Source organism: Pseudophryne corroboree, chromosome 3 (genome assembly GCF_028390025.1).
Source record: "Pseudophryne corroboree isolate aPseCor3 chromosome 3, aPseCor3.hap2, whole genome shotgun sequence".
NCBI lineage: Eukaryota > Metazoa > Chordata > Amphibia > Anura > Myobatrachidae > Pseudophryne > Pseudophryne corroboree.
In genome coordinates, this window is record NC_086446.1 from 734,232,390 (window position 1) to 734,257,810 (window position 25,421).

At 43.3% G+C, this 25,421-nt stretch overlaps 1 protein-coding gene across 2 annotated transcripts in view; it reads right to left on the reverse strand.

Annotated features, from left to right (window-relative positions):
• The window catches only part of DOCK1 (dedicator of cytokinesis 1), a 649,074-nt gene that overhangs the window by 481,379 nt on the left and 142,274 nt on the right, over positions 1-25,421 (reverse strand). For both annotated transcript variants that reach the window (XM_063962225.1, XM_063962224.1), the window contains exons 9-11: positions 5,336-5,417; positions 2,619-2,754; positions 1,515-1,587 (exon numbers count right to left, since the gene is read on the reverse strand). In XM_063962225.1, the coding sequence (XP_063818295.1) occupies positions 1,515-1,587; positions 2,619-2,754; positions 5,336-5,417 (291 nt within the window). The remainder of the gene's footprint in view (positions 1-1,514; positions 1,588-2,618; positions 2,755-5,335; positions 5,418-25,421) is intronic.

A 25,421-nucleotide genomic window follows, 5' to 3' on the forward strand; every position in this document is an offset into this window, starting at 1 on the left:
TCCACTTTATCTCCATCCAAGGCTTAGAAAACAGACCAGCCTCCAAACCCCTGCAGGACTATATTGTTGGAGGCCCTTCTATGTGAGATCGGAATGGGACCCCGGGGTACGGGATGCCGGCTGTCACTATACAGACAGCGGCATCCCCTCCGCCAAAATGCCGGCTTCGGGGCGAGGGCATCGAGGCCCCTTGCGGAGTCGATGTGCTCACTAAGCTGCGGGTGCGGTGGCTCACTTCACTCGCCACAGGTTCTAGTCTCCCTCTGTGGTTGTCGTGGACACCCACGGAGGGAGAATAACCTACCTCGCCGGTATTCCGGCAGCGGCATTGTACACCCGTCGGGATTCCATCGTCGGTATTGCGACCGCCGGGATCCCGACGTGCGGTATGATAAACGCAGACCAGCAGGACAGAAGGGTTTCAGCATAAGTAGAACACTGAAGTTTAACTTTGTAAACGCCATCAAAAATAAATTGGGTGTTGGGTTGACCGGTTTCACCTCTGATTCTGTAGCAGAACACCATTTGTAAGGGATGGATTTCAAAAGTAAGGCAGCAGAAAAACCAAACTAGTTTAACACATAGATTGGAAGTTTGCAGAGTATATCAAATGACACGTATAATAATACAGATGTGATTTGAGTAAATCGTACACTGTAAGCAGTAATACACTGTACACAAATACTTGTACAAATAGTATAAGTAACATATAAGAAAGGCGTATTATACATTTTATTCATCCACGTGTAGAAGCAATTTTCAGTACCAAGAATTACATATGAATTATATAGACGATAAGCCCCCTTACATTACAGTGGATTATTGGAAAGTAGCATATAATTATACGGCCTTTGAACCTACGTTATTTGATGCCGGATGAAAATTTCCTGCTCCTTCAATCGGATAAAAGATTGTGAAAGCACTAAACATGCCTGTGTCATTGTACGGTATATTCCCCAGGAAGCAGAGAACATTATAAGGAAGGTCAGTGTGGGCCGAACTGAGGCGTTCGGTGATAATGGATGTGGAACGGTGACTTTGTATTGTTTGTTATATAAGCCCATAAAACAGCTGTCTTGGTAAATTATTCAGACTGTACTGCTGTAGCAATTCAAAAGCTTCAAACACTATCTTACAATAAAATGTCAACGTTCATTAAGATGAAGAGGTGGTCTGGAAAAAAATTGAAAAAAATAAAAACATTCGTCCAAGAAGTTTTATGGAGAGAGCCACACGTCAGCAATAAGAATTGTTATAAAAATTGTACTAAGCAAGCTCAAGGAATAGAAAAGTTTGGGGGGGATCCATTGGTTTGCATGGGACCATCTGACAGATGATTGTACAGTGCTTTACGGAAGCGTATGCGCAAAATAGGGATCATTTCCGTTCACTGCAAATATAAAACTCGAGAAAACAGAGTAGAACCAGGTTATATTTTGCAGCTGACAAAGAAAAAAACAGCAGAACCAGAGTCTTCATTATAATTGTAAATGTTTGGAATACTAAGTACTTACGGCTGAAAAGGTATAAAATGCTGTTTGTCCTCGTCGTCAACTTTTCCAGTAATTATGTCAGTCACATCCATTACTGAAAGCAGACAGACATAAAATTAACAGTGTGGACCGTGTTTGTGAGTGTTTTAATGGATGGAATTGCTGGTACACTTTAATGGAATGCAAAGATGGAATGTGCATGACATTATTAAATCTATATTCAAGCGTTATTTAGCATCTGTCACCACGTTCCTCGCCTGATTCAGCCCCGGAGAAGCATGGCGAGTCGTTAGCGACATGAACTTTCCCAAACAGCTTGCAGCGACAACACCGCATCAAATGAAAGTATATAAAGCACACTTTAGGAACAGGTATATGCAGGATTTAGTTGTATGGACAAAAAGAACACAATGATAAGCTAAAAAGACCTTTGTACGATCAGTTATAAATATTGCAGCCTTTATCTTTTTATATGCATTCTACAACAATCCTTTGCTCTGACCATATGTGTTTCATATCCATTTATTGCATTTGATCAGGAACTGCCATATCAACAATAAAGGAGGTGGGGAAACGGACGGACTTTTGGATAAACCCACTTTGTTATAGGAAGAAACCCTGGGGGTAATTTAGACCTGATCGTAGCAGCAAATTTGTTAGCATTTGGGCAAAACCAAGTGCACTGCAGGTGGGGCAGATATAACATGTGCAGAGAGAGTTAGATTTGGGTGGGGTGTATTTAAACTGAAATCTAAATTGCAGTGTAAAACTAAAGCAGGCAGTGTTTACTCTGCACAGAAACAAAATAACCCACCCAAATCTAACTCTCTCTGCAAATGTTATATCTGCCCCCCCCCCCCCCCCTCCATGGTTTTGCCCAACTGCTAACAAATTTGCTGCTACAATCAGGTTTGAATTACCCCCCCCCCTACCCCTGTTACCTTGGTTCACGCACCTACTATGGGACTGGAGGACTAAAAACTTTACCAGAGATCCATCAAAGGGTAGTGTTTTTAACATAAGTGTAAAACCTCTTTAATTATCACTAATAGTTTCGGTTAATTAAATTATTGTTTTAGGCTAAAAGTACTGTTACATATAGATTAATTTAGTTAAAATAAATACCTGCCACACCAAATGGTCTCCTAAGTCCTGACGTTAGTTTCCTGGTGTTGTTGTCTCGTAGCTCCATGCGTCCAACTCTCACAATCTGGCAGACAAAACTTATTTTCTCTCTTTTCAGGTCTTTACTGCCTAGATCCTGTGGGAAGAGAGATGCTACTAAGGTGGTCTAGAACATAGGTTCCTTGACTTGAACCCCCAACAGTTCCTGTTTTTTAGGTCTCCTCACAGAATCACTAGTGAAATAATTAGCTCCACCTGTGGATCTTTAAAAATGTGTCAGTAAGTAATGAATACACCTGTGCACCTGCTAGGTGACCTGGAAAACATGAACTGTTGGGGTTCATTGAGGACAGAGTTTGGGAATCACTGGTCTAGAAGAAAAGGAACAGATGCGTGTTGAGCATTTTTGTGCAACTCCAGGGAGTTCTGGTTAGGTTTTGTAGTTTGACTCTTTCTTCCTTCCTATAAACCTGGACTGATACGCCAGCATAATAAAAATGCAAGCCTACAGTATTCAGTCTCATCATGAGTCTATGATAGACTCATTAAAAATGAAACAAAAATGACACAAAAAAAAAAAAAACACAGCGGCCAGCCACATGCCTACAGCATAGCTGCCTACTCTGACGAAATTTCTGGGAGACTCACTGATTTGGGGGAGTCCTTCCAGCTCCCGGGAGGGAAAACAAAACTCCTGCATCCGGCTCCCATTTCAACTGCGATGGGGTTGGGGGAGCTTGATGATGCAACAAGATCTATTTGTCAAACAGTGCCACGTTAACTGGGCGATGATCCTAGACACGACCATAGTGTTGCTAGCATATCAATGACCAGAGACTTCAAAAAAGAGCTGAATTGGGCATAAGAAGTGGATGCATCCTTGTATAAAAGCGACAGTGGACATGGTCCAAGGTTTTTTTTGCTTTGTTTTTTTTAAAAAGGACAGAGTATCTCACAATGAGTGGGACTTCTGTGTGTCTTGAATAGAGATTCCTTTGGGCAATGAGAATGTCTCTTTGTAATGGGGGATGGGGACAGATGGGGGAGGTCTCTGGATAACGCAGCCTCAACTGTCCAATATTTAGGCTGCAATATGGACTAAGCAAGTGCAACAGGTTAGGGGGGCCAAGTTACAAAGTCACAACTAAAAGGTATCCATAAACACTATCAATTTGATAGCTAATTAGGTTGAGAACAGATCACAAATCACAAGGTCATTGGACACCAGAAAACTGCACATCCCAATCAACATCTGATTGATAAGGAACCAGAAGAGGGCAATCATGATAAACCATAAATTCAGTTGTCACTGTTCACTTTGTAATCATTCCCTGCATGCCATGGGCAACTTCTCCACTGGCTCACTTCTCCACACTTTTCACTGCTTCATGAATAGACCCCTTAATGTGGTAATAACTTACAAGGCAAAACAAAGCCAAGTTTTTCATTTAAATTATTGCCGTTTTAAATCTGCAGCCAAGGTCGCCAGAATTGCGCGGCTTATGAAAACTCGGGACACTAGCACATAACCTTCGAGATCTTTCCAACATTGCTTCATGTCTGTATGAACTTGTGTGGCCAAATGTGACAGATATCTACGTACGTGGCAGCCTGGCAGCTCGGTCGGTGTTTGTCCAGATATAGCATCAACTCCACGTTTTCTGGAGGACATACATTTTTCTCTTTCATACTGTGCCTACATTCATCCCCTCCCATCACAGACTGAATATTGCTTTCCACTAAGCTATACTGGACATTCAATTTTATATCCATGCAGCAAAATCATAGCATGATCACAAATTCTTTAACTTAAAATTGGGAAGCACAGCATACTTTATATATATTTTATTTTCTCCTCTACCTCAGTATTACACAGTAATCGCCAAGACTGAACAGACTTTTATCAATAACTCATCTCTAAGTATGGCCCCGATTCAGAGATAGAAGCAGATCACACAGCAGCTGTGCAATAATATGGTAATACCGGGTGTGGCATGGAAGGTCGACAGCAACTAGGTCGACAGTGTCTAGGTCAACTACTATTGGTCGACAGTAACTAGATCAACAGGGATGCTAGGTCAACAGGGTCTGTATGTCGACATGGTCTAGGTCAACAGGTCGACATGAGTTGTTTTATGTTTTTTTGGTGTCGCTTTCTCCGTACAGTGACCGGGAACCCCAATTAGTGCACCGTGTCCCCTCGCACGGGCAAGGTGCCCCGCTGTGCTCGGCACAGGTTACTATTTCCAATCGTAGTCCGCGTAGATCGTTAAGTATGAAAAAGTCCAAAAAAGTGAAAAACTCATGTCGACCTTTTGACCTGTCAACCTTGAGACCAGGTCGACCTAGAAACACTGTCGACCTTGTCACTGTCGACCAATAGTGGTCAACTTTGACACTGTCGACCTAGTTACTGCCGACTTAGAGACCGGATACCGGTAATACCACAGGAGAAATCTTGTGTAAATAGAGGTCTCCTTCCAGCCTCTTGAATCCAGTGCTGCGTACTAAAGCCACCCCCCGGTTTTTGGAACGCTGCCTCTTACCTTGTCCCAAATGCCAGCGGCATGATGATCATACTGCGAGGTTTGGGGCACATAATGCTTACATATACTGTATCTCTGAATCAACCACTATGTCCACCCAATTAAGGTTACTTGAGAACTTGGTTCTTCATTTCAAAACATGCTACCGATATGTCTATAAAAATAACTTACAGTGAAAACAGCCCGTAGATTATGCAGTCTTTCAATGTCTTTCGGCAGGCCTGAACTTGACCAGCGCACTAAATAGTTTTCACTGAAAAAAATAAATAAAACTTTGAAGTGACATGTTCGCAAATCAGGAACATTTTGTTGCAATGTAATATTATGAATGACAACCTCTTGCAGTTCTGTTCAGCTGACATATACAGATGTGTCCTTACATCTTTGCTCCATGCGCTACAAGTCGCACTACACATAACGCGTTAGTGCCGTGTGACTGTAGCTACAAGCGTCTTTTGTGTTTTTATTTTGCAAAAAAGCGTATTAGACGCAAAGTAATGCAATAGGACGCACAATCAGCTTCTGCTGATTAAAATTATATGCAGCTTGCCTATATTGTGTGTGTGACTGCGGCTGTATCTGCATACAAAATGCTATGCTACAGTGTTTTCATGGAAAACACTAACGTGGCATTTTAGACGCAGATAGTGTCGCAATTACACACAGAATATAGGCATGCTGCATATCATTTTAATCAGCAGAAGCTGCTTGTGTGTCCTATTGCATTACATGGTGTCTAAGACATGTTTTCGTGGACAAAAAATGCAAAAAAAGAGATGCTCATTGCTACAGAGTCCAGCCACAGCATGGCGAGACTTCAAGGGCAGTTTAGCGTGACTTCAACATGGATGTAAGAGGACACATCTGTATGAAGGACGACAAATACCACTTTTAAATATACTTTATTATCTAATTTTCACTATTATGAGATGTCTTCTGCAATTCTGCACCTTGTGACTAACCGTGTGTTTTGCAGAGACTCCATATGTTCCTACTCACAACAACCAGTCATGTGCACCAGTGTGTGGCATTCTCTTAAGAATACTGTATAGAATGGTATTTGTAAACACGGTGATCTGATAACTGGCATCATTTTAATTCAAGGAGATGTAACAGTCTGGAAGCTGTAATGTAATAACATTTTATGCAATATGTTTTCTAGAATATATTTGTCAGAATTAGAAAAACAAATCTGCTCATCAGACAGCGGTGATGTGAGCCAAGGAGAAGCATATCCCGCATATAATAGAAGGTGTTACGCTTTATGAATCACACAATGGCGACCTCCTAAATGCTCTAAACAGAAATAACAGATAAAAGGCACAACAAATAACCTGTTAGTGTATTACAAAAACAGTGCATTTTTTTTCAGAGAGTATGATGCGGATTACTTCTGTTACTAATAATATATGCCATAACAATGTTTTGGTTTCTGGTCTTTGTTTTATTCAGGGGACGGGGAGGGAGTTAGTAAGACCAGATTCCACTTGAGAGAGTCCCAGGGGGAAGAGGAGGATGGACTAGATGCCAGCTGAGAGTCCCAGGAGAAAAGGGGGGGGAAGACCGTTCCCAGACAGTATATGTAATGACTCCTCCATCCACGCCTTGTCTTTTTTTCTCCATATTTTTATCTGAGCGAGGTAAAAAACAACATAAGGAGAGTAGTATTTGGAGCAAACTTAATTAGAGCAGAGGATCTGGATGATCCTGGTGTCACTTCCACAGTCTGCTCCCTTGAACAAGGAGTGAACCACATGGTATGCTAGTCTCTTAAACTTTTGTATAACCTGCACTACACGAAGTGTGACCGATTCGCCGCAAAGTAAGGAGCAGCAGGACATGCGTACGGGCAGTTTGCAGTATAGAGCTGGAACCTTACCCTCAAGAAGCCTAAGGACACCCGTTCTCAGTAAGCTCCTACTCAGAGGCGTTTGCCTGTTAGGTAACAGATGGGTTTTTTTGTTTTGTATTATTATTATTTTTTAGGCTTTATTTTTTGGTCTCCATGTATTAGTACTTTGCGAAGCCTGTAGAAGGAAAACTAAGGATTACAAGGATTCAGTATGATTTACCGGCGGACGGGATGCCGGCTGTCAATATCCAGACAGCGGCATCCCGCCCGCCGGAATGTCGGTAGAGGGGCAAGCGCAAAGAGTCCCCTTGCGGCCTCAGTGGACTTGTGGGCACTCACGAGTGGGAATAGTCCTGTTGCGCCGGGATTCCGGATGTCGGTATTGTCAGCTGTTGGGATTCTGCCATCTGTATCCTGACCGCTCGGATCCCGATAGCCAGCGAATTAAACACACTCAGATTACAAACCAGTAGTATGATTGAAATGTTTCCCCAAGAAAGTTAGTAAGTGCAGCCCCCCCCAAGGAGGAACTGAAGACAACTCAGCAGGTTAGAAAGGACAAGATGGCAGAAAGCCATAGATCTGAATACTGTGGAAGACCTTTCTTCAGGGGTTCCTAATGATTCATTGGAGGACTCATTGGATAGTGAGGAAGGGGATACAAAAAATAAAACCCCAGGATAATTAACACCAAAATAGTAGAACCCATTTAAAAAAACATTGGGCATACAGCACACACCTTCTACATCCAACTCACAATAGACTGAAGGCCTGATTCATGATGTAGTCACAGCTGTGATTCAGTAAGCAGTAGCTGTTCTGTACCGAGACGCCCACTGGAAGAGGCCGATAACCAAACCTTTGAGTTACCCCATGGTTGCACAGCATGGCCACTGGAAGTAAGACGCCGAAGCCATTTTTCTGCACACTGGATCATAGTCGTAAACTGTGGCACGCCCCCCAAATGTTTGTGCCATGTCTGCGTTTGATTGGTCACCCTTCTCCTCCATTATCAGCCACAAAATGCTGCCTGCATGCCATTGTGGCACAGTGCGACTTATACGCATGCGCTGTAAAAACAAATTCACTCCACTGCATCCAACACACATTGCGTCTACGTCTGAATCAGGCTCAGAGTACAGTTATTGGGACTCTACACCCTAGATTATAGGCAGAGGTACAACTTTCCTTTGTCGGACCTCAGTGGTTACTTATCTTGCTTGCAGAGAATGGTATAGCATCCACAACGGTGGCTAGGGAGCCGCATGGTTACGTTCATGGGCAGCAGTCTAAATACATTACTATGTAAAGGTGATTTTGTCTTTGGTTAAAAAAAATAAAAATGGATATGATGAGCAAATAGGGACTGAGAAGAGATTATGGGGCAGATGTATTAACCTGGAGACGGCATAAGGAAGTGATAAACCAGTGATAAGTGCAAGGTGATAAACGCACCAGCTAATCAGCTCCAAAATGTAAATTAACAGTTAGGAGCTGATTGGCTGGTGCGTTTATCACCTTACACATATCACTGGGTTATCACTTCCTTATGTCTTCTACAGGTTAATAGATCTGCCCCAATATACTGTATGATGAATATGAAAATCAGTTTACTTCCAGAGAACAGTTCCTGGAGATGAAAACATATTGTCCTGGTAGACAGCATACCGGGTAGTGGGGAAGATTTATCAAAGCTTGGGCAGAGATTAAGTGTAGAGAGAAAGTAACAACCAGTGTCTGTCACAGGATGTGCTTGAAAAATGACAGGTTCTGATTGGTTGTTACTTTATCTCTCTCTCTCTCTAAGCGTTGATAAAACTCCAGTATCTGGATAACTCATCCAGGCATCCTTATCGTGAAAATGAAGAAAGAAACAAAACACACCCAACCTTCAATGATCCCGGCTGGTGGCAGTATTTCCAGGTCCCAGGAGGCATGGATTCACTCTATTCAAGTCCTTTGGTTACATTGTACAGAATGGATACCATGATGCCATTCTATGTAACACCAGAGATGTATTTGTGAAGTTTCGACCTCCACAAACCCAGGTGCAAAGGATAACGTTATGCGACAGCACACAAACACTTTAGGAGAAACCGGTGATTTGCAGAACGCTGCTTCCCAGGAGAGAACGGGTTTTGTTCCAAACTATTTCTGGTAAAGAAACAGTAAGGGGAATTTAAGACTGTAGATCTCAATGAGTTTGTGAAGACAAAACACTGGCACATGCAGTCTGTAAATATTATCCTGGGGGCTATAGAAGAAGGAAACTTCCTAACAACAACAGATTTACAGGATAATGATTGCTCCACAATATCAGATACTGCATCATAGAACATCATTTCCAGTGCACGTCCCTACCACAAGACCTTTGCAAGGGTACTGCTAGTCAAGAAGAAGTGCAGTATCGCTTTATCTGTCTAATATTTACATGGATGAAGCATATATGCCAGTCAAAGTCACCTGGAGCCTTCTCAACAGCTGCAATTTCCAGGAATATAGAGAGATACGTCTTATCATATTCAGTCTTGGCAGAGATCATCTGTGAGGGAATATCTCCTCTACCATTGGTATCCTCCCATGGGTAAGTGGTCACATGAGAGATCTGTATTGCGAGACCCAAACTACTGGTTCCCCAGAAAAACCTTTGAACAGCGTAATTAAGGCCATTAGGATAGTTATAAAGTTTAAGGACTTAGCTATATGCATGTTGTCAAAGTCAGAAAAATGTCTCAATGCACGTTGCCATATTTGCACCGCACACTGGTCCGCGCTGCGCGTGCGTACGCTCTCCCGTGGAGGCGCATACCCGCAATAGCGTGCACTCGCAGGCGCGGTATGCGTATTTACGGTAGAGTTTATGTAGTCGTAGCGTGCGACTCATTCGTTACAAATGTTCACAATTAATGTAGTTTGTAGATCATGGTCCCCTTGATAGATTCTGAAAGTTTGGTTAAAATAGAAGGTCCCTGGTTAAAGGAATCCCTCTTTATATCGTACGAAGGGTCTAACAGGAATCATACAGCAGTGTTTGGTACCCATCGGAAGAGTATTTAATTAGCAATATTCCGGTGTTGGTTTGGAGCGTATTAATCGCTCGTGCGAATAGTTATGGACATAAGAAGTTTATGTCCATTTCTATTATTTACACATACTCAGGTATGCGGCGGGAAACCCAGTTTCCCACCCACCTGAGCTGTTGGAAATCGTCACAGCCCACCTGTATGAATCACCCTATGACCTTTTGTTATGATGCAGGGCCGAATTCCTTCGGCCAATGGACAATGGGATTGTAGGACCATGAGATTGCATTGTGTGTGGGGCATAAATAGGCAGGCCGACCACATCCAGCTCTCACTCTCTCATCAACGGTTATCTGCTGATAGCCGGGAGCTGGATATCGAGGCGCAGGCGATCATACCCTTTGTGCGTAAGTTTCTCTCCGTAATCATTGTCTTTCTGTGAGCCAATTTCTCTCTCTCTCTCTCTCTGTTCTGTTCTCTCATATCTCCCCTAGACTAGGCTAGTATTGTATTGTATTAGATAGTATTGTATTGTATTGCATTTAGGTCAGTGTAGTATTGTCTTCTTGTATTTATTGTTTAGTTCTGTGGTTAGGAAGTCTCTGTTATATTGTAGTGTATCATTTGTACTGTTATCCCCTTTTTCAAGTATATTAGATATAATACAGTTAATAGGCTTTGGAACCTAAACCAGTATCTGTGTATTTTCTATAGTGTTAAGTGTTCACTTGAGCGTCGGTGACGCTCAAGCAGCTTTGTAGTTAGTCAGGTTACACAAGGTTGCACTTACACCCTGTACTCACATTAAGGTATTCAGTGTATTTCATTGGTATAAAGTTTTAACATAAGGGTATAGTGTTGTGAGCGTCTGCATCGCTGGTGACCTCCTCGTGGTCTCGAGCGTACGCTACGCTACAGCGAATCATTCCCCTAGACATAGCCAATAACGTGTCCTGTGATCACTGGGCCGTGAGCGAACGTGACGCTTGAGCGTCTCGCCTACGGCTGAGCGATCGCTACGCCAATAGCGTACCATTACGGTACTTCTTAAGCAAACAGCGTACAGTGTTCTTAGCTTCATAAAGGGTTGTTTATACGACAAGGAATTTAGCATTGTCAATTGGGGACTCGTCCTATCCTTCTCATATCTGCACTAGGTAGATCAGCAGACATTATCCCTCCAGCAAAAGGGTGGGAGGTTGTCTCGCAGTTGCTGACGGGATAAGCGTCTGCTTCGCTTAGATAAAGAGTGCTGAAGGAACCCGGTAACCGGAAGTAAGAACAAAACGCTTGTGTCTTTTAAAACTGTTTTATTTCTTCTGTCTTGCGTATACACGCACGCATACATTTATCTGCATTTCTTTTTCAAATTTCGTATATCACTATTCCTGTTTGCCAATTTTTATAGTTGATAGAAAGTGCTAAAAAGAGATTTGCTGTTATTTAATAGTAGAGGTAATAGTTAAAGTATAGAACAACACACGGTTTGTCTAGGAGATACAAGGCAGTCAGTGTGGATTGCGGTAGATGATCAGGGATCATTTACATTGATAAAAGTATATATTGTGTTACGGTGGATCCTTTGCATTGCGTACACGTGTCGCTAACAAAGACTAGCGTACGCAATCCAAAAGGCAGACGCACGCAGCGTTCATTACGCAACGTAGCGTCCGGTTACGCCCACGTAGCTCAAGCTGTGATAAAGTGAAGTAACGCAAAGGCGATAATTAACGCACAGCGGTAGATAACGCGACGCGGTAAATAACGCAAATCTATTTTTGGAAAAATCTGAAATTTAGTTTAACAGATCCTGCTCCTAATTGGTAACACTTTTGGCCTAAAGACAATTTCTGCGCAGAAATAGATATAGAAACAAAGTGTACATGTGTTGAGTGAGTGTGTTTTGTATACAAAAGTTTATATAACTTTAAGGTGGAACCAAAAGGAAAGCCGGGTACTCGTCAAGGGACATACGTGTAAGTGACATATACGGTGGCTAGGGAGGCATCCCTGGTTAAATAATATTTGAGCATTAGAGTATAGCGGACCATAAGGTAACAAGACCAGGAGGTCATAAGGTAACAAGACCAGGAGGTCATAAGGTAACAGGTAAAATAGACAAAGAGGTCCGCTATAAAAGTCCAGTGGCACAACGCCTGGGGTGTTGGTGCAGAACCCATATAGGCCATAAGCTCTTGCTGAAGGAATCGCGGCCGGAAACATCGATTCCATTGATCTTTCAGTACATGACAAGTAGTGCTCGTGTACTGAACGATTGGACCGCACGTAATTGTGTGCAGTAGTTAGTAATCTGACCTAATACCATTAGAGTAAAGTGGTCACAAACGCTATTTGTACATTCTGACGTGATTTGTGTAATTTTTTATTTTTGGAAGGGAAGTTCGCTGGTCACTCAGGAACTATCCAACAACCGATACTTGCTGGGGAACGCGCCCCAGTAAATAAAGGTTCACAGGGGCCCTGGGTTGGGTACAGCAGCTCTGGTTACAGTGATTGCAGTACTGGCCAACGTGGGCGAGAAGTAAGTGGGGTACTTGATAAACCACCACCGCCGGCCTGCCCAAGGACATCTTGGTTTGTTTGTAAGGGTTCGCTGAAAACCTTGAGATAAAGATCCAAGGAGGAATAAGCAACGCCTGCAGATTATGGGGGCCATTTGTTCCGGTAGGGGGCGATCAACCTCGGTTCGGGTTGATTCAGAGAACCGACCAGTTGGGTCGGCACGATATGTAATGTGTGAAAAATACGGTAGTCACACAGAGGTTTTATGTGATGAATGGGAGAGAATGACTGTACAAGACAGGGACAAATTCCAAGAATAGGTAGCTTCAGTCCAGAAGTGTTACAAAATTTAAGGAGGAGGATATGTCTCGTAAAATCAGCAAAGAGACGAATTCAGCATCATGATTATTTACAGTTATGGCACCAGGAAGGTGAGATACAGAGAGGGTTGGCTCTGGCGGCAGGATCTGGGGCAGTCAGGAAGTTGATTGCCACAGCTCCTCCTCCACCATACATTGCAGGAGAGAAGTTGATTGCGGAGAGAAACGCACTGGGTTGTAAAACACAAACTCTTAGTAACACTGTAAATGTTAATGATGTTAACCAAATAACTCATGCAAGTATTAACCCGTGCAAGTTGTACCCTGTTTTGAACCTTCCTCAGGAGTGTGATCAAGAAGACGATTCGGCAACAATTTCAGCTCTCTCTCTTGCAGCCACCATAGCAGAGACCACAGTAGGCACAGCAACACCCACGAGATTAGTGAAAGCCCCTAGCGGAGGGATAGGTGAGGTCGTGTCAACGGGTAAGTACGGCACCATGCACTACACTGAAACCATTGTACCACAAGTTGTAGAATCTACACAGGAAGAGGCTGTTAGAATTGCTCCTGTAAGGGTAATAGCAGTTCCCAATGGAAAAACAGATGTGTCTGGAGCCACTCCCATAAGGAACATTGCCATGTACACTCCATTTTCCCGAATGGAATTAAGAACAATAGTGTCCGAATTTCCTGACCCCAGGAAGGATTTAGTTGCTAGCCAAAAATACATCAGGGATTTAGGTAACACTGTAGAACCCAACAACAAGGATTGGCAGATACTGCTAAGAGCTTGTTTACCTTCCAATGTTGATGCAACTCAGTTTTTAGCTGATTGTGCATTGGATAAAGATGTACCGCTTACAGACGTGTACAACAAGGATAATGTAAAAAGGATAAATTTACAGCTAAAGGAGTATTTCCCTGCCGTTGTTAAATGGAATAAAATATTTTCCATTAAGCAAAAGGAGTCCGAAACGGCAACAGAATATTTTCACCGGGCACTATTAGAAATGGCAAAGTACACTGGTATAGAAGACATTAAGACCAACCCAAACCATCGAGAAGTAGCAGTATCTGTACTGATGGATGGTTTAAAGGAAACATTAAAGACTAGGGTTCAGACCACGCAACCATGCTGGCGAGGTCTGTCAGTGTCCGGCTTGAGAGAGGCTGCTATTGATCACGACAGAAACATCACTAGGCACAGGGAATCGCAAAGTGATAAGTTGATGTCCGTAAGTATACAGGCGCTGACCACAAGGCAGCCTGCGTATGTACCACCGAATCCTGTGGGTAAGGCAAGTGTAATAACATGTTTTTCTTGTAACAGACCGGGACACTATGCACGAGAATGTAGAACAAAGAATGTACAAAGATCTTTTCAACCCCCTAGACAACAACACAACACACGACATTGGGAGCAGGGTCCACAGAGGCGGAGTTTTGAGCCACATACAGGGGAAACAAAAAGATACCCCCCGAACAGAGATTGGCATGCCTCTGGTAGTTCCCAGCTAACTCCCCCACAAGTAGTTGCTGCCAATGGGATTCAGGGAGGTCAGCATACCCAATAGGGGTGTGGCCATACCTGTAATCTGCAGCCAGTTAAGTTGATTGCCAGTCTTGGAAGCGAACCAGAGATTGCAATCAATGTAGCTGGTAAAACTTTAAACTTTCTTGTAGACACAGGGGCGGCCAAGTCAGTGATAAATTCGACAGTGGGCATGAGAACCACTGGTAGGACAATTCCAGCCATGGGAGTAACAGGAGTAGTCCAGCACTACCCTGTTAGCAAACCAGCCGAGATTACAATAGGGCCTTTGCATACCAAGCATTCCTTTTTGCTGGCTGCATCGGCACCAACTAATCTCCTGGGAAGAGACTTACTATGTAAAATGGGTTGCGTCATTTATTGTACTCCTGAAGGTGTATTCTTGGACATCCCTGAGAATCACGCTCAGGAAGTACGAGACATGTTAGACTCCCCATCAAAATTAATGTCACATTCCATTATGACAAATAGGAATCCATCCCAAGTAGAAGAGATGACATCTCAGATACCAGAGTCACTTTGGACAAAAGATGGACAGGACACTGGATTAATGGCAAATGTAGCTCCAGTAGTTGTACAAGTAAAAGATGGTAGGATAGCTCCAAAAATCCCACAGTATCCTCTGAAGCCAGAGGTGGAGCTAGGAGTTTTTCCCGTAATAGAGCGCTTGCTACAACAGGGCATTCTAGTAAGAACGTCCAGCACAGCAAATAGTCCCATCTTCCCTGTTAAAAAGAGTGGGGGAGGGGTTACAGGCTAGTGCAGGATCTAAGGGGGATTAACAAAATAGTTGAGAGTCAGTTCCCCGTAGTGCCTAATCCAGCTGTCATCCTAATGCAAATTCCTCCCACTGCCAAATTTTTCACTGTTATTGACCTCTGCTCCGCTTTCTTTTCGGTACCTCTGCACCCTGACAGCCAATATTTGTTTGCATTCACATACAGAGGAGTCCAATACACGTGGACTCGGTTACCCCAAGGTTTCATAGATAGTCCAAGTATATTTTCTCAGGCTTTGCATGATTGTTTACAGTCTTTCCAACCGGAAAGTGGATCAGTGTTGATACAGTACGTGGATGATCTACTACTGTGTTCTGATTCATTGGAGGCATCTCTGAAGGATACGAAACAGCTCCTGTTTCATCTTTCAGACACAGGTCACAAGGTCTCCAAAGACAAGTTGCAATTATGCCAAGCTAAGGTAAAATATTTGGGACACTGTCTAACACAAGGACTGAGACACCTGACCGCTGATAGAATCCAAGCCATTAGAGACATGACACTGCCACAAACCCAGCAACAGATCAGGACGTTTTTAGGAATGTGTGGGTATTGCCGTAATTGGATCCCAGGGTTTTCCATATTGGCGCTACCTTTGCAGGAAATGGTCTCCTCAAACAAACCTGATCGGATTTCGCATACAGACGAATCCGAAACAGCATTTGAGAGACTCAAACAGTGTCTAACGCAGGCACCAGCACTAGGTATGCCAGACTATGGGAAACCCTTTGAACTATACGGAACAGAAAGTGCTGGGTGCGCAGCAGGTGTACTAACACAAAAACACGGTGATGCCAGCAGGCCAATTGCATACTACAGCGCTCAACTAGACACGGTAGCGCGATCCCTCCCCACATGCTTGCGTAGTGTTGCGGCGATAGCATTGCTAGTGACGAAAAGCGAAGATGTCGTGCTAGGCCACAATCTCACAATCCATACACCGCATGCGGTATCTGCCTTATTGAATTCTGCCCAAACCAGACACGTCTCATCAGCAAGGTTTACAAGATGGGAATTGGCATTAATGGCCCCCGTAAACATCACCATAAGGAGATGCAGTGCATTAAACCCTGCAACATTTCTCCCAGGTGTGCCTGGTCAGACACAAAGGGTGGAAGGTGAGAGTGATGGGGAAGGAGGATTTAATGCAAAGGAAGATACACATGATTGTATGGAATATTTGACCCAAAATTTTACCGCAAGGCCTGACATCAGTGACAATCCACTAGAAGATGCAGAACTCACGTTCTACACGGACGGTAGTTGTCACAGACAGTCAGACTCGGGAGACTTGTGTACTGGATACGCAGTCGTAGATGACCAAGACACCATAGAAGCGGAACCGCTAGGCCCACCTCACTCAGCCCAGGTTGCTGAACTGGTCGCCCTAACCAGAGCATGTGAATTGGCTAAGGGTAAATCTGCCAATATCTACACCGATTCTAGATACGCCTTCGGGGTAGTACATGATTTCGGAGCGCTATGGCGTCTCAGAAATTTCATGACGGCGGCTGGTACACCGATAGCGCATGCAGCTCACATAAAAAGGCTTCTAACAGCGATACAGGAACCCGACAGAGTGGCTGTTATCAAATGTAAAGCACATACATATAGTCAAGACCCAGTATCCCTTGGTAACAGCCGAGCAGACGAAGCCGCAAAGCTTGCAGCTGCTACCCCCACACGGACAGACACCACACAGTTGATGGTATTTAATACCATCAACACACAGAAGTTGTGTGAGATGCAGAATTTGTGTTCCACACAGGAAAGAGCAGTCTGGAAGGCAAAGGGATATGGCCAGGAGTCCTCAGGGCTCTGGACGGATAGACATGGTAAACCAGTGGCCCCCAGGGCATACCTTCCATGTCTGGCTGAAGCAGCTCACGGGCTGACTCATCTAGGCAAGGAGGGGATGTGCAAATTGGTAAGAGCATACTGGTGCGCCCCAGGATTCTCCTCTCATGCGAGTAAGAGAGCAATGTCATGCCTTACCTGTCTGAGAAAGAATATTGGAAAAGCAATACCTACAGAACCATCCCATATCCCACCTGCCGGCGGCCCTTTTCAAGTAATACAAATTGACTTCATTCAATTACCCCCATGTAGAAATTTGAAATATGTACTTGTCTGTATAGATGTTTTCTCGAATTGGGTCGAAGCTTTTCCAGCAGCTACAAATACCGCTATGTTTACAGCTAAGAAAATTGTGCAGGAATTTGTATGTAGATATGGTATCCCTAGAATCATTGAAAGTGATAGGGGTACCCATTTTACAGGTGATGTCTTTCAAGGAATGTGTAAGTTGATGGGAATTGATAGCAAGCTGCACACTCCGTACCGTCCACAGGCGAGTGCGAAGGTCGAAAGAGTAAACAGCACTATTAAAAATAAATTGAGTAAAGTAATGGCAGAGACAGGATTGACGTGGCCAGAAGCTTTACCCATTGTTTTGTATAGCATCAGAACCACTCCCAGGTCCCCTCTTAATCTGTCTCCTTTTGAAATTCTGTTTGGTCGACAACCGCATGTCATGATTAACCCTCAGGATGATTTGAAATGTAACAATGAAGTAACTGTAAAATACTTGATTAACATGAGTAAGCAGTTGAGGAATCAAAATGATAATCTGAAGTTGGTGATTCCTGATTTACCAGATAGTAATTGTCATGACATTGAACCTGGGGATTATGTAATGATACGAAATTTTCTACGCTCAGGTTGTCTTATTGATAGATGGGAAGGACCATACCAGGTCTTATTGACCAGCACCACAGCATTGAAGGTTGCTGAGAAAGAGACTTGGGTCCATTCATCCCACTGCAAGAAGGTTGCTGATCCCGAGAAGTCCCGTGACAAGGAACAGACGGTAGAGGTTGTATCACTGGAGTGTCTGTTCCAGGAGGACTGAGGCGGCACCTGAGCCTTGAAGATCGAAAGCAGCTGTCGACTCCCCTCCCCCTTTTTTTGTTTTCTCCACTCCCCATCCCCTCTCCCTTAAAATTTCTTTTTCCCCCTTCTCATTCTTCTCTATTTCCTCCTCAAAGATGGACTTGCCCCAAGAGACTGTGATCCGGATTTTGATGTTAACCATGATGTTGACCAGAGCAGTCTGTTCCGGCGAGAGTACCATAGAGGTCGAGAGAGGTTCTGGAATGGGTTCCGATTATGATGATGGAGGCGTAGTTTTCCAAGATCAACCAAACCAACAAGCAAAGGCGAGTATCAGAAAACGATCCGATAGAAGAAATTGTGATGGATTGTTAGCTGAAGAAAATTGTATCTGTAGGCTCTGTGATAATCTGGTTGAAGATGGATGCATAAAGAAATGCCAATCTAGTTTTAATATCCATATGGACCGGCATCCATTGAGTGACTATCACTCTCTAGTGGGTAACGTGTTAAACCAAACAGATTGTTGGGTATGCTCTCAAGTACCTCAGGGTCACAGTAAATCAGGGCTAGTACCATTTCCTTTAACGTTAGGGGAGGTACTTGAGCTAAGTGGTGGGAGACCGGTGGACCGGAGGTTTAACATCTCCAGCCCTCCTAGTTTGAAGCTCCACCAATACCATGTGGATAGGTCCCTCTTATGTTTTAACATCTCCAATCCCAGAAAACCGGGAAATTGGGAAGTGTCATGGAGTAACCACACCATGACCTTTTCACACAGAGCAGATAGAATGCCTACAGATACAGAGCTGGTACGCCACATAGCCAGTAGAGGAAAATCTTTCCGGTATCGATATACCCTAGGAGATAGGATTGCTAGAGTTGGAGAGGTATCACCAGGATACTGTGCACATATCGTACAAACCGATGCGTGCATTAGGCAGATGGAAGAATTAGGGTCAGGAGATTTCACCTGGAAGGTTTGTAACATGGTCATGTCCTTCTCCGTCCCATATGTTCTCCCCGATGATGCATATTTCATATGCGGGAGAAAGGCGTACAAGTGGCTTGCCCCAAACTCTGAAGGATTGTGTTATATTGGAAAAGTATTGCCTGAAGTGATGACTGTTACACATGACAAAATGAAGGACATACACCGTGGTGCCCAAGCTCCTTATACTCACACTCATTACGAGCACCGAGTTAAAAGACAACTGTCAGAAAGGTTAGAGCATCCGGCCTCTGATCTTATCCATGAATCCACCGGGATTCAGGTTCTGGTAGCGTTAGATTTCACTCGTACCGCTCGGGGAGTGATGAATTATAAATACATCTCCGCACTCGCCAATTTGTTAGATAATATCACTGAAATGTATGATGACACGTTTAGATACACTGGAAGAGAACTTCAAGCTTACAAAACAGAACTAGTTCAGCATAGGATGGTTCTTAATTATCTTACAGCAGTAACAGGCGGATATTGTGTTACATTGGCAACACAGTACGGCATAAAGTGTTGCACGTATATCACAAATAGCACCGAGGATCCGGTAGAGGTCATAGACCAAAAGATGGACGATATTCTGCAATTAAAGTGGGAATTTCGTCGAAAACACAATCTCACCCTTGCTGCTGTAGGTAATGAGCTGACTGGTTGGGTGTCATGGTTGAACCCGCGAAATTGGTTCTCCGGTTTAGGAGACTGGGCTCAAGGAGTCATAATGGATGTTGGAAAGTTTCTCCTATGTATCTTGGGTGTTGTTATATCGATTGGATTGATATTTAGATGCGGGCAGGCTTTAATGAGGTGCAAACAAAGTACAAAAGTGATGAGCTTGAGGAGTGAGGAAACTGTAATTAACCTGGATTTGATTTATGACCCAATGATAGAAACCAGAATGTGATGAAAATGCGATTATACGGTCCGTTTCTTTCACCTGTTTTTCTGCTTTTCTCCAAGATACAAAGACCCCCTTGGACGAGGAAGTTGACGAGACGCTATACAGACAACAGACAAGCACCAAAGAAGAAGATTTGACAACTTTAAATATGGACACTTGATGAACTTTGCCATGGATCCCCAGTTTCCCTAGTATTTTTAAACTCACGCTAGCCCAACATTTTTTGTAAATCTGATGGCTCAGACAAAGCTATTTGCTCATGCCCAAGGAGCAATACAGCGCAAAGAAGACGACTCTCAACAGATACCGAACACAACTTCGACGACAGATGTACATTTCCCTGACATAGAATATCATTGCATTTTCCATAAGTGTTCTTTATCTTCATCTCTACAACCCCCAGGTAACGACACACATAGACGATAGGGAATACAGGCACAGATAGCAGCAACCACATACCTCCCCCATTCATGTATCATCAACTAAAATGTGCATCCCCATTTTGTTACAACCACAGCCGAAATGAGCTCGGTAGAGTTTGACAGCCCATCCACAGACCTGTACCACAGGACAAGAAGGAATTCAAATGTATACTTCGCAATACCTCGAAGCTTGATTTACCACACGTACGGCACGATGATACATGACCCTCCAAACATGGACTCATACACACATGCTTCTACTTTCTCACTAGGTCATACCCTCTTCACACCTACTCCACTCTTCTCCCCTACCCAACCATGGAAATCAATTAACCCCTGACTTACATTTTTCTCCTTAAATGTTTTGTGGCAGTTATTATTGACTGCCAAAGGGTGGACTGTCAAAGTCAGAAAAATGTCTCAATGCACGTTGCCATATTTGCACCGCACACTGGTCCGCGCTGCGCGTGCGTACGCTCTCCCGTGGAGGCGCATACCCGCAATAGCGTGCACTCGCAGGCGCGGTATGCGTATTTACGGTAGAGTTTATGTAGTCGTAGCGTGCGACTCATTCGTTACAAATGTTCACAATTAATGTAGTTTGTAGATCATGGTCCCCTTGATAGATTCTGAAAGTTTGGTTAAAATAGAAGGTCCCTGGTTAAAGGAATCCCTCTTTATATCGTACGAAGGGTCTAACAGGAATCATACAGCAGTGTTTGGTACCCATCGGAAGAGTATTTAATTAGCAATATTCCGGTGTTGGTTTGGAGCGTATTAATCGCTCGTGCGAATAGTTATGGACATAAGAAGTTTATGTCCATTTCTATTATTTACACATACTCAGGTATGCGGCGGGAAACCCAGTTTCCCACCCACCTGAGCTGTTGGAAATCGTCACAGCCCACCTGTATGAATCACCCTATGACCTTTTGTTATGATGCAGGGCCGAATTCCTTCGGCCAATGGACAATGGGATTGTAGGACCATGAGATTGCATTGTGTGTGGGGCATAAATAGGCAGGCCGACCACATCCAGCTCTCACTCTCTCATCAACGGTTATCTGCTGATAGCCGGGAGCTGGATATCGAGGCGCAGGCGATCATACCCTTTGTGCGTAAGTTTCTCTCCGTAATCATTGTCTTTCTGTGAGCCAATTTCTCTCTCTCTCTCTCTCTGTTCTGTTCTCTCATATCTCCCCTAGACTAGGCTAGTATTGTATTGTATTAGATAGTATTGTATTGTATTGCATTTAGGTCAGTGTAGTATTGTCTTCTTGTATTTATTGTTTAGTTCTGTGGTTAGGAAGTCTCTGTTATATTGTAGTGTATCATTTGTACTGTTATCCCCTTTTTCAAGTATATTAGATATAATACAGTTAATAGGCTTTGGAACCTAAACCAGTATCTGTGTATTTTCTATAGTGTTAAGTGTTCACTTGAGCGTCGGTGACGCTCAAGCAGCTTTGTAGTTAGTCAGGTTACACAAGGTTGCACTTACACCCTGTACTCACATTAAGGTATTCAGTGTATTTCATTGGTATAAAGTTTTAACATAAGGGTATAGTGTTGTGAGCGTCTGCATCGCTGGTGACCTCCTCGTGGTCTCGAGCGTACGCTACGCTACAGCGAATCATTCCCCTAGACATAGCCAATAACGTGTCCTGTGATCACTGGGCCGTGAGCGAACGTGACGCTTGAGCGTCTCGCCTACGGCTGAGCGATCGCTACGCCAATAGCGTACCATTACGGTACTTCTTAAGCAAACAGCGTACAGTGTTCTTAGCTTCATAAAGGGTTGTTTATACGACAAGGAATTTAGCATTGTCAATGTGTATGTATATTTTCTGCAATCCCCAGTTTGTATGTGCTGTATGTTTCACATCCGGGTTGGACAGGCTTGACAGGAAGTGAACTTGCAGTTAGGTATTTAAGGACACCACTGTTTCATACACCCAGGGGTGCATCAAGACAGGAGGTGGCCTGTGTGCAGTCTCCGTCCAGACCCCCCTCTCTAGCCTGCAGAGCAATCGACTCTGGGCATTATGGTCACTAGAAAACCCTAACGCTGTCCCAGAAATCTAGTGCGCAGGCAAAGGTATTCTAAATTTCTCAATAAGAAACATCTGGCCTAGGGTTGCCGTGGAAACATTTCTGATACTCTAGAGCGCCATGATTTTAAAAAAAAAAAAGGGTTAGACGTTTGGGATACTTACCTCTAATGAAACACTATTGTGCTATTGAAATACTGTGACATTATTTTCTTCTACTTAAGATACATGGTACATGAGAGAAAAATAAAATGTTCTTTTGTTCATAGGATTAAAAGGAAAGATTAATTTGTTGAATTGTTTGGATTATCCATCATACCAAGTAACCGGCTACCTACTGAAGAGAGGAAACGATTTCCGGATCAAGTTGAGGAATCCCATGACATAAAAGTTAAGAATATTTATTATATTATCTTTTTGTTTTGTTGTGCAAAGTGAAGCACCAGCAGCGTTACTCGAATTTATTTTATTATAACCATTTAGAATATTCCTTTGGTGAGGGGGGGGGGGTTAGTGTATTCTTAGGCCTCTAGAATCAAATAGGCACTACACCGATTTGTTCCGTATCATTATAATCTGATGCAATCTTCGATTTTCACCAAGAAATTGTAGTTGATGCTCTAGGCCCGAACCAGTTAATGAGGAGAAACAAGTGGCATACACTGATTAGCCCAATTTCAATATGTCTTTCTAGAAGAAAAAGAATGTCAGAAACAGATCATTTCTTTGTACTCCATGGATAACTATGGCAGGGGCAAGTTCCTTCCAGAAACACGTTTCCAAGGTGCACTAGAGAAGTCATCCCACAGACTTAGCAGAGAAAAGGAGGACTATCAAGACTGGAAGGAAGAATCTTGGAACAGTGTTCGTTTTGTGCATAGTGGATCATGGCTGTTGGCAGTAGTAGCACACTGCTTCTGATTGGGTGTTTGCAAACACTCCCCTAGCACCGATTGGTGCTTTCTTTATCCTTTGGACAAAAAATATGCTCCACAGACAGCACATCGTAAGCGGGTTTAAACAATCTTATTTTTATTTCTTTTTGTTTAGCATACACACCACTGGCAATTGTATCTCCTGTAATAGGGTTTTAGTAGTTTAACTAAAAGCTAATAGTAAATGCAGTTGGGGATACAGTCATGAGGTCGACCACTATTGGTCAACATGCATTAGACATGGTCACTAGGTTGACATGATCACTAGGTTGACCTAGAAAAAAGGTCGACATTTGTTTTTATTTTCTGAACTTTTTCATACTTCACGATCCACGTGGACTACGATTGGGAACAGTAGCCTGTGCCAAGCGCTGCGGTAGCGGAGCGAGGCACCTTGCCTGAAGCATGGCAAGCGAAGCGAGGGGACGCGGTGCACTAATTGGGGATCCCCGTTACTTTACAATGAAAAAGGACACCAAAAAAGTTTAAAAAAAACACGTCAACCTTTTTCCGTGTCGACCTATTTCAGGTGTCGACCTAATGACTGTCGACCCTATGACCCATACTCATGCATTTGTTGCATATATAATATATGGGTTATAACAGGATGCGGTCAGGATCCCGGCGTTCGGAATACTGACACTGCTCAGAATACCGGCATCGATCACAATGCAGGACAGGCCTACCGTCTGCAGGCATCCGGAACGTAAGTATACCGGAGCTGCTGAGGGTTAGGGGGGTGGAAGGGGGGGGGGGGGGATTTGAGTAAGGCCACTTGCCTAGTAGGTGTTGGGATCCTGCACATAGGGATCCCGGTGTCGGTGTTCTGACCGCCGGCAACCCAAGATGTAAGTAAGCTACAGTAGGAATAAGTTACACCCACTATGCTACCAACTCTACATTATCCTCATATATATTTATTTTAGGTTAGTCTTACGGAAATACTTTTATTAGCCAAAAGAATCCGCGCTGTAGATATGTTACATTTCTGTAATGACAGGTTTGTGAATCATGCACATATGAATAATAAGATCATTATAAATGGAAGAGTTTTGTTATTTACTATAAAATTACATTTTAGATTTCCAGTTAGACATTCACTTTAAGTGCTTTAGAAGAGAAAGAATCTACAAACTAATGGCATTCATTTCAGATGATTGCCTTAATTACCATGATACAAATAAAATTTATTTAACCAGTTATGAACTGCATGTGTTTTTCTCCCGTTCATTAATTTCCAATTACATCAGAAAATGGTATTTAAAAATATACAGTCAAACAAAATGGAGAAAAGTATTGATGATTTACTTGTAGCTACATGAACGTGACTTGCTACCATAAACACATGACCAATCCCACCATCAGTATAACATTGTATAGACCTGGAGCTTACTTGTACAAGGAACGTACTCCAACCTGGAATGCAGCAGAATGGCACATAGATGGAAGTCCAAATACGGACGTACCCCGCATATATCAGCAGACTGCGCATGTGCCGGAAATAGCAACTGCACACTGTGCAAAAATGCAACTGTGCATATGGACAAGGACAGAGACTGAAAGGGGGTATTCAATTAGTGCCGTTTTGTTTTTTGACCAGTCAAAAAAACTGCACTTTTTACCCGTTTTTAGGTTGAATTTACATTCGACCTACTCAATGCTCGTGCAATTTTTTCAACTGGTCGACCACGTGTATCGGCGAATTTGCCGCTGATACACATGCTTTGGGGAATTTGCAGTCGTTTGGGCCCGTTTTTGGCGCAATTTCGCCCATGCTGATTAAAAAAAAAAAGTGAAACGGCATGGGCGAAAATGGATTAAAAAATGGGCAAAAATGCCCACAATTGAATACCCTGTGTGGAAATAGTTTTTTTTTTTCACTTAATTGAATATCCCCCTGAAAGTGTAGACTGATTGATCTGTTGCAATAGGTGTTTCTAAGTGGCAGCGACCATGAGAACACATGGATCTAATTTGTCTTCTAGAAGCGCCATGGTTGGTGGC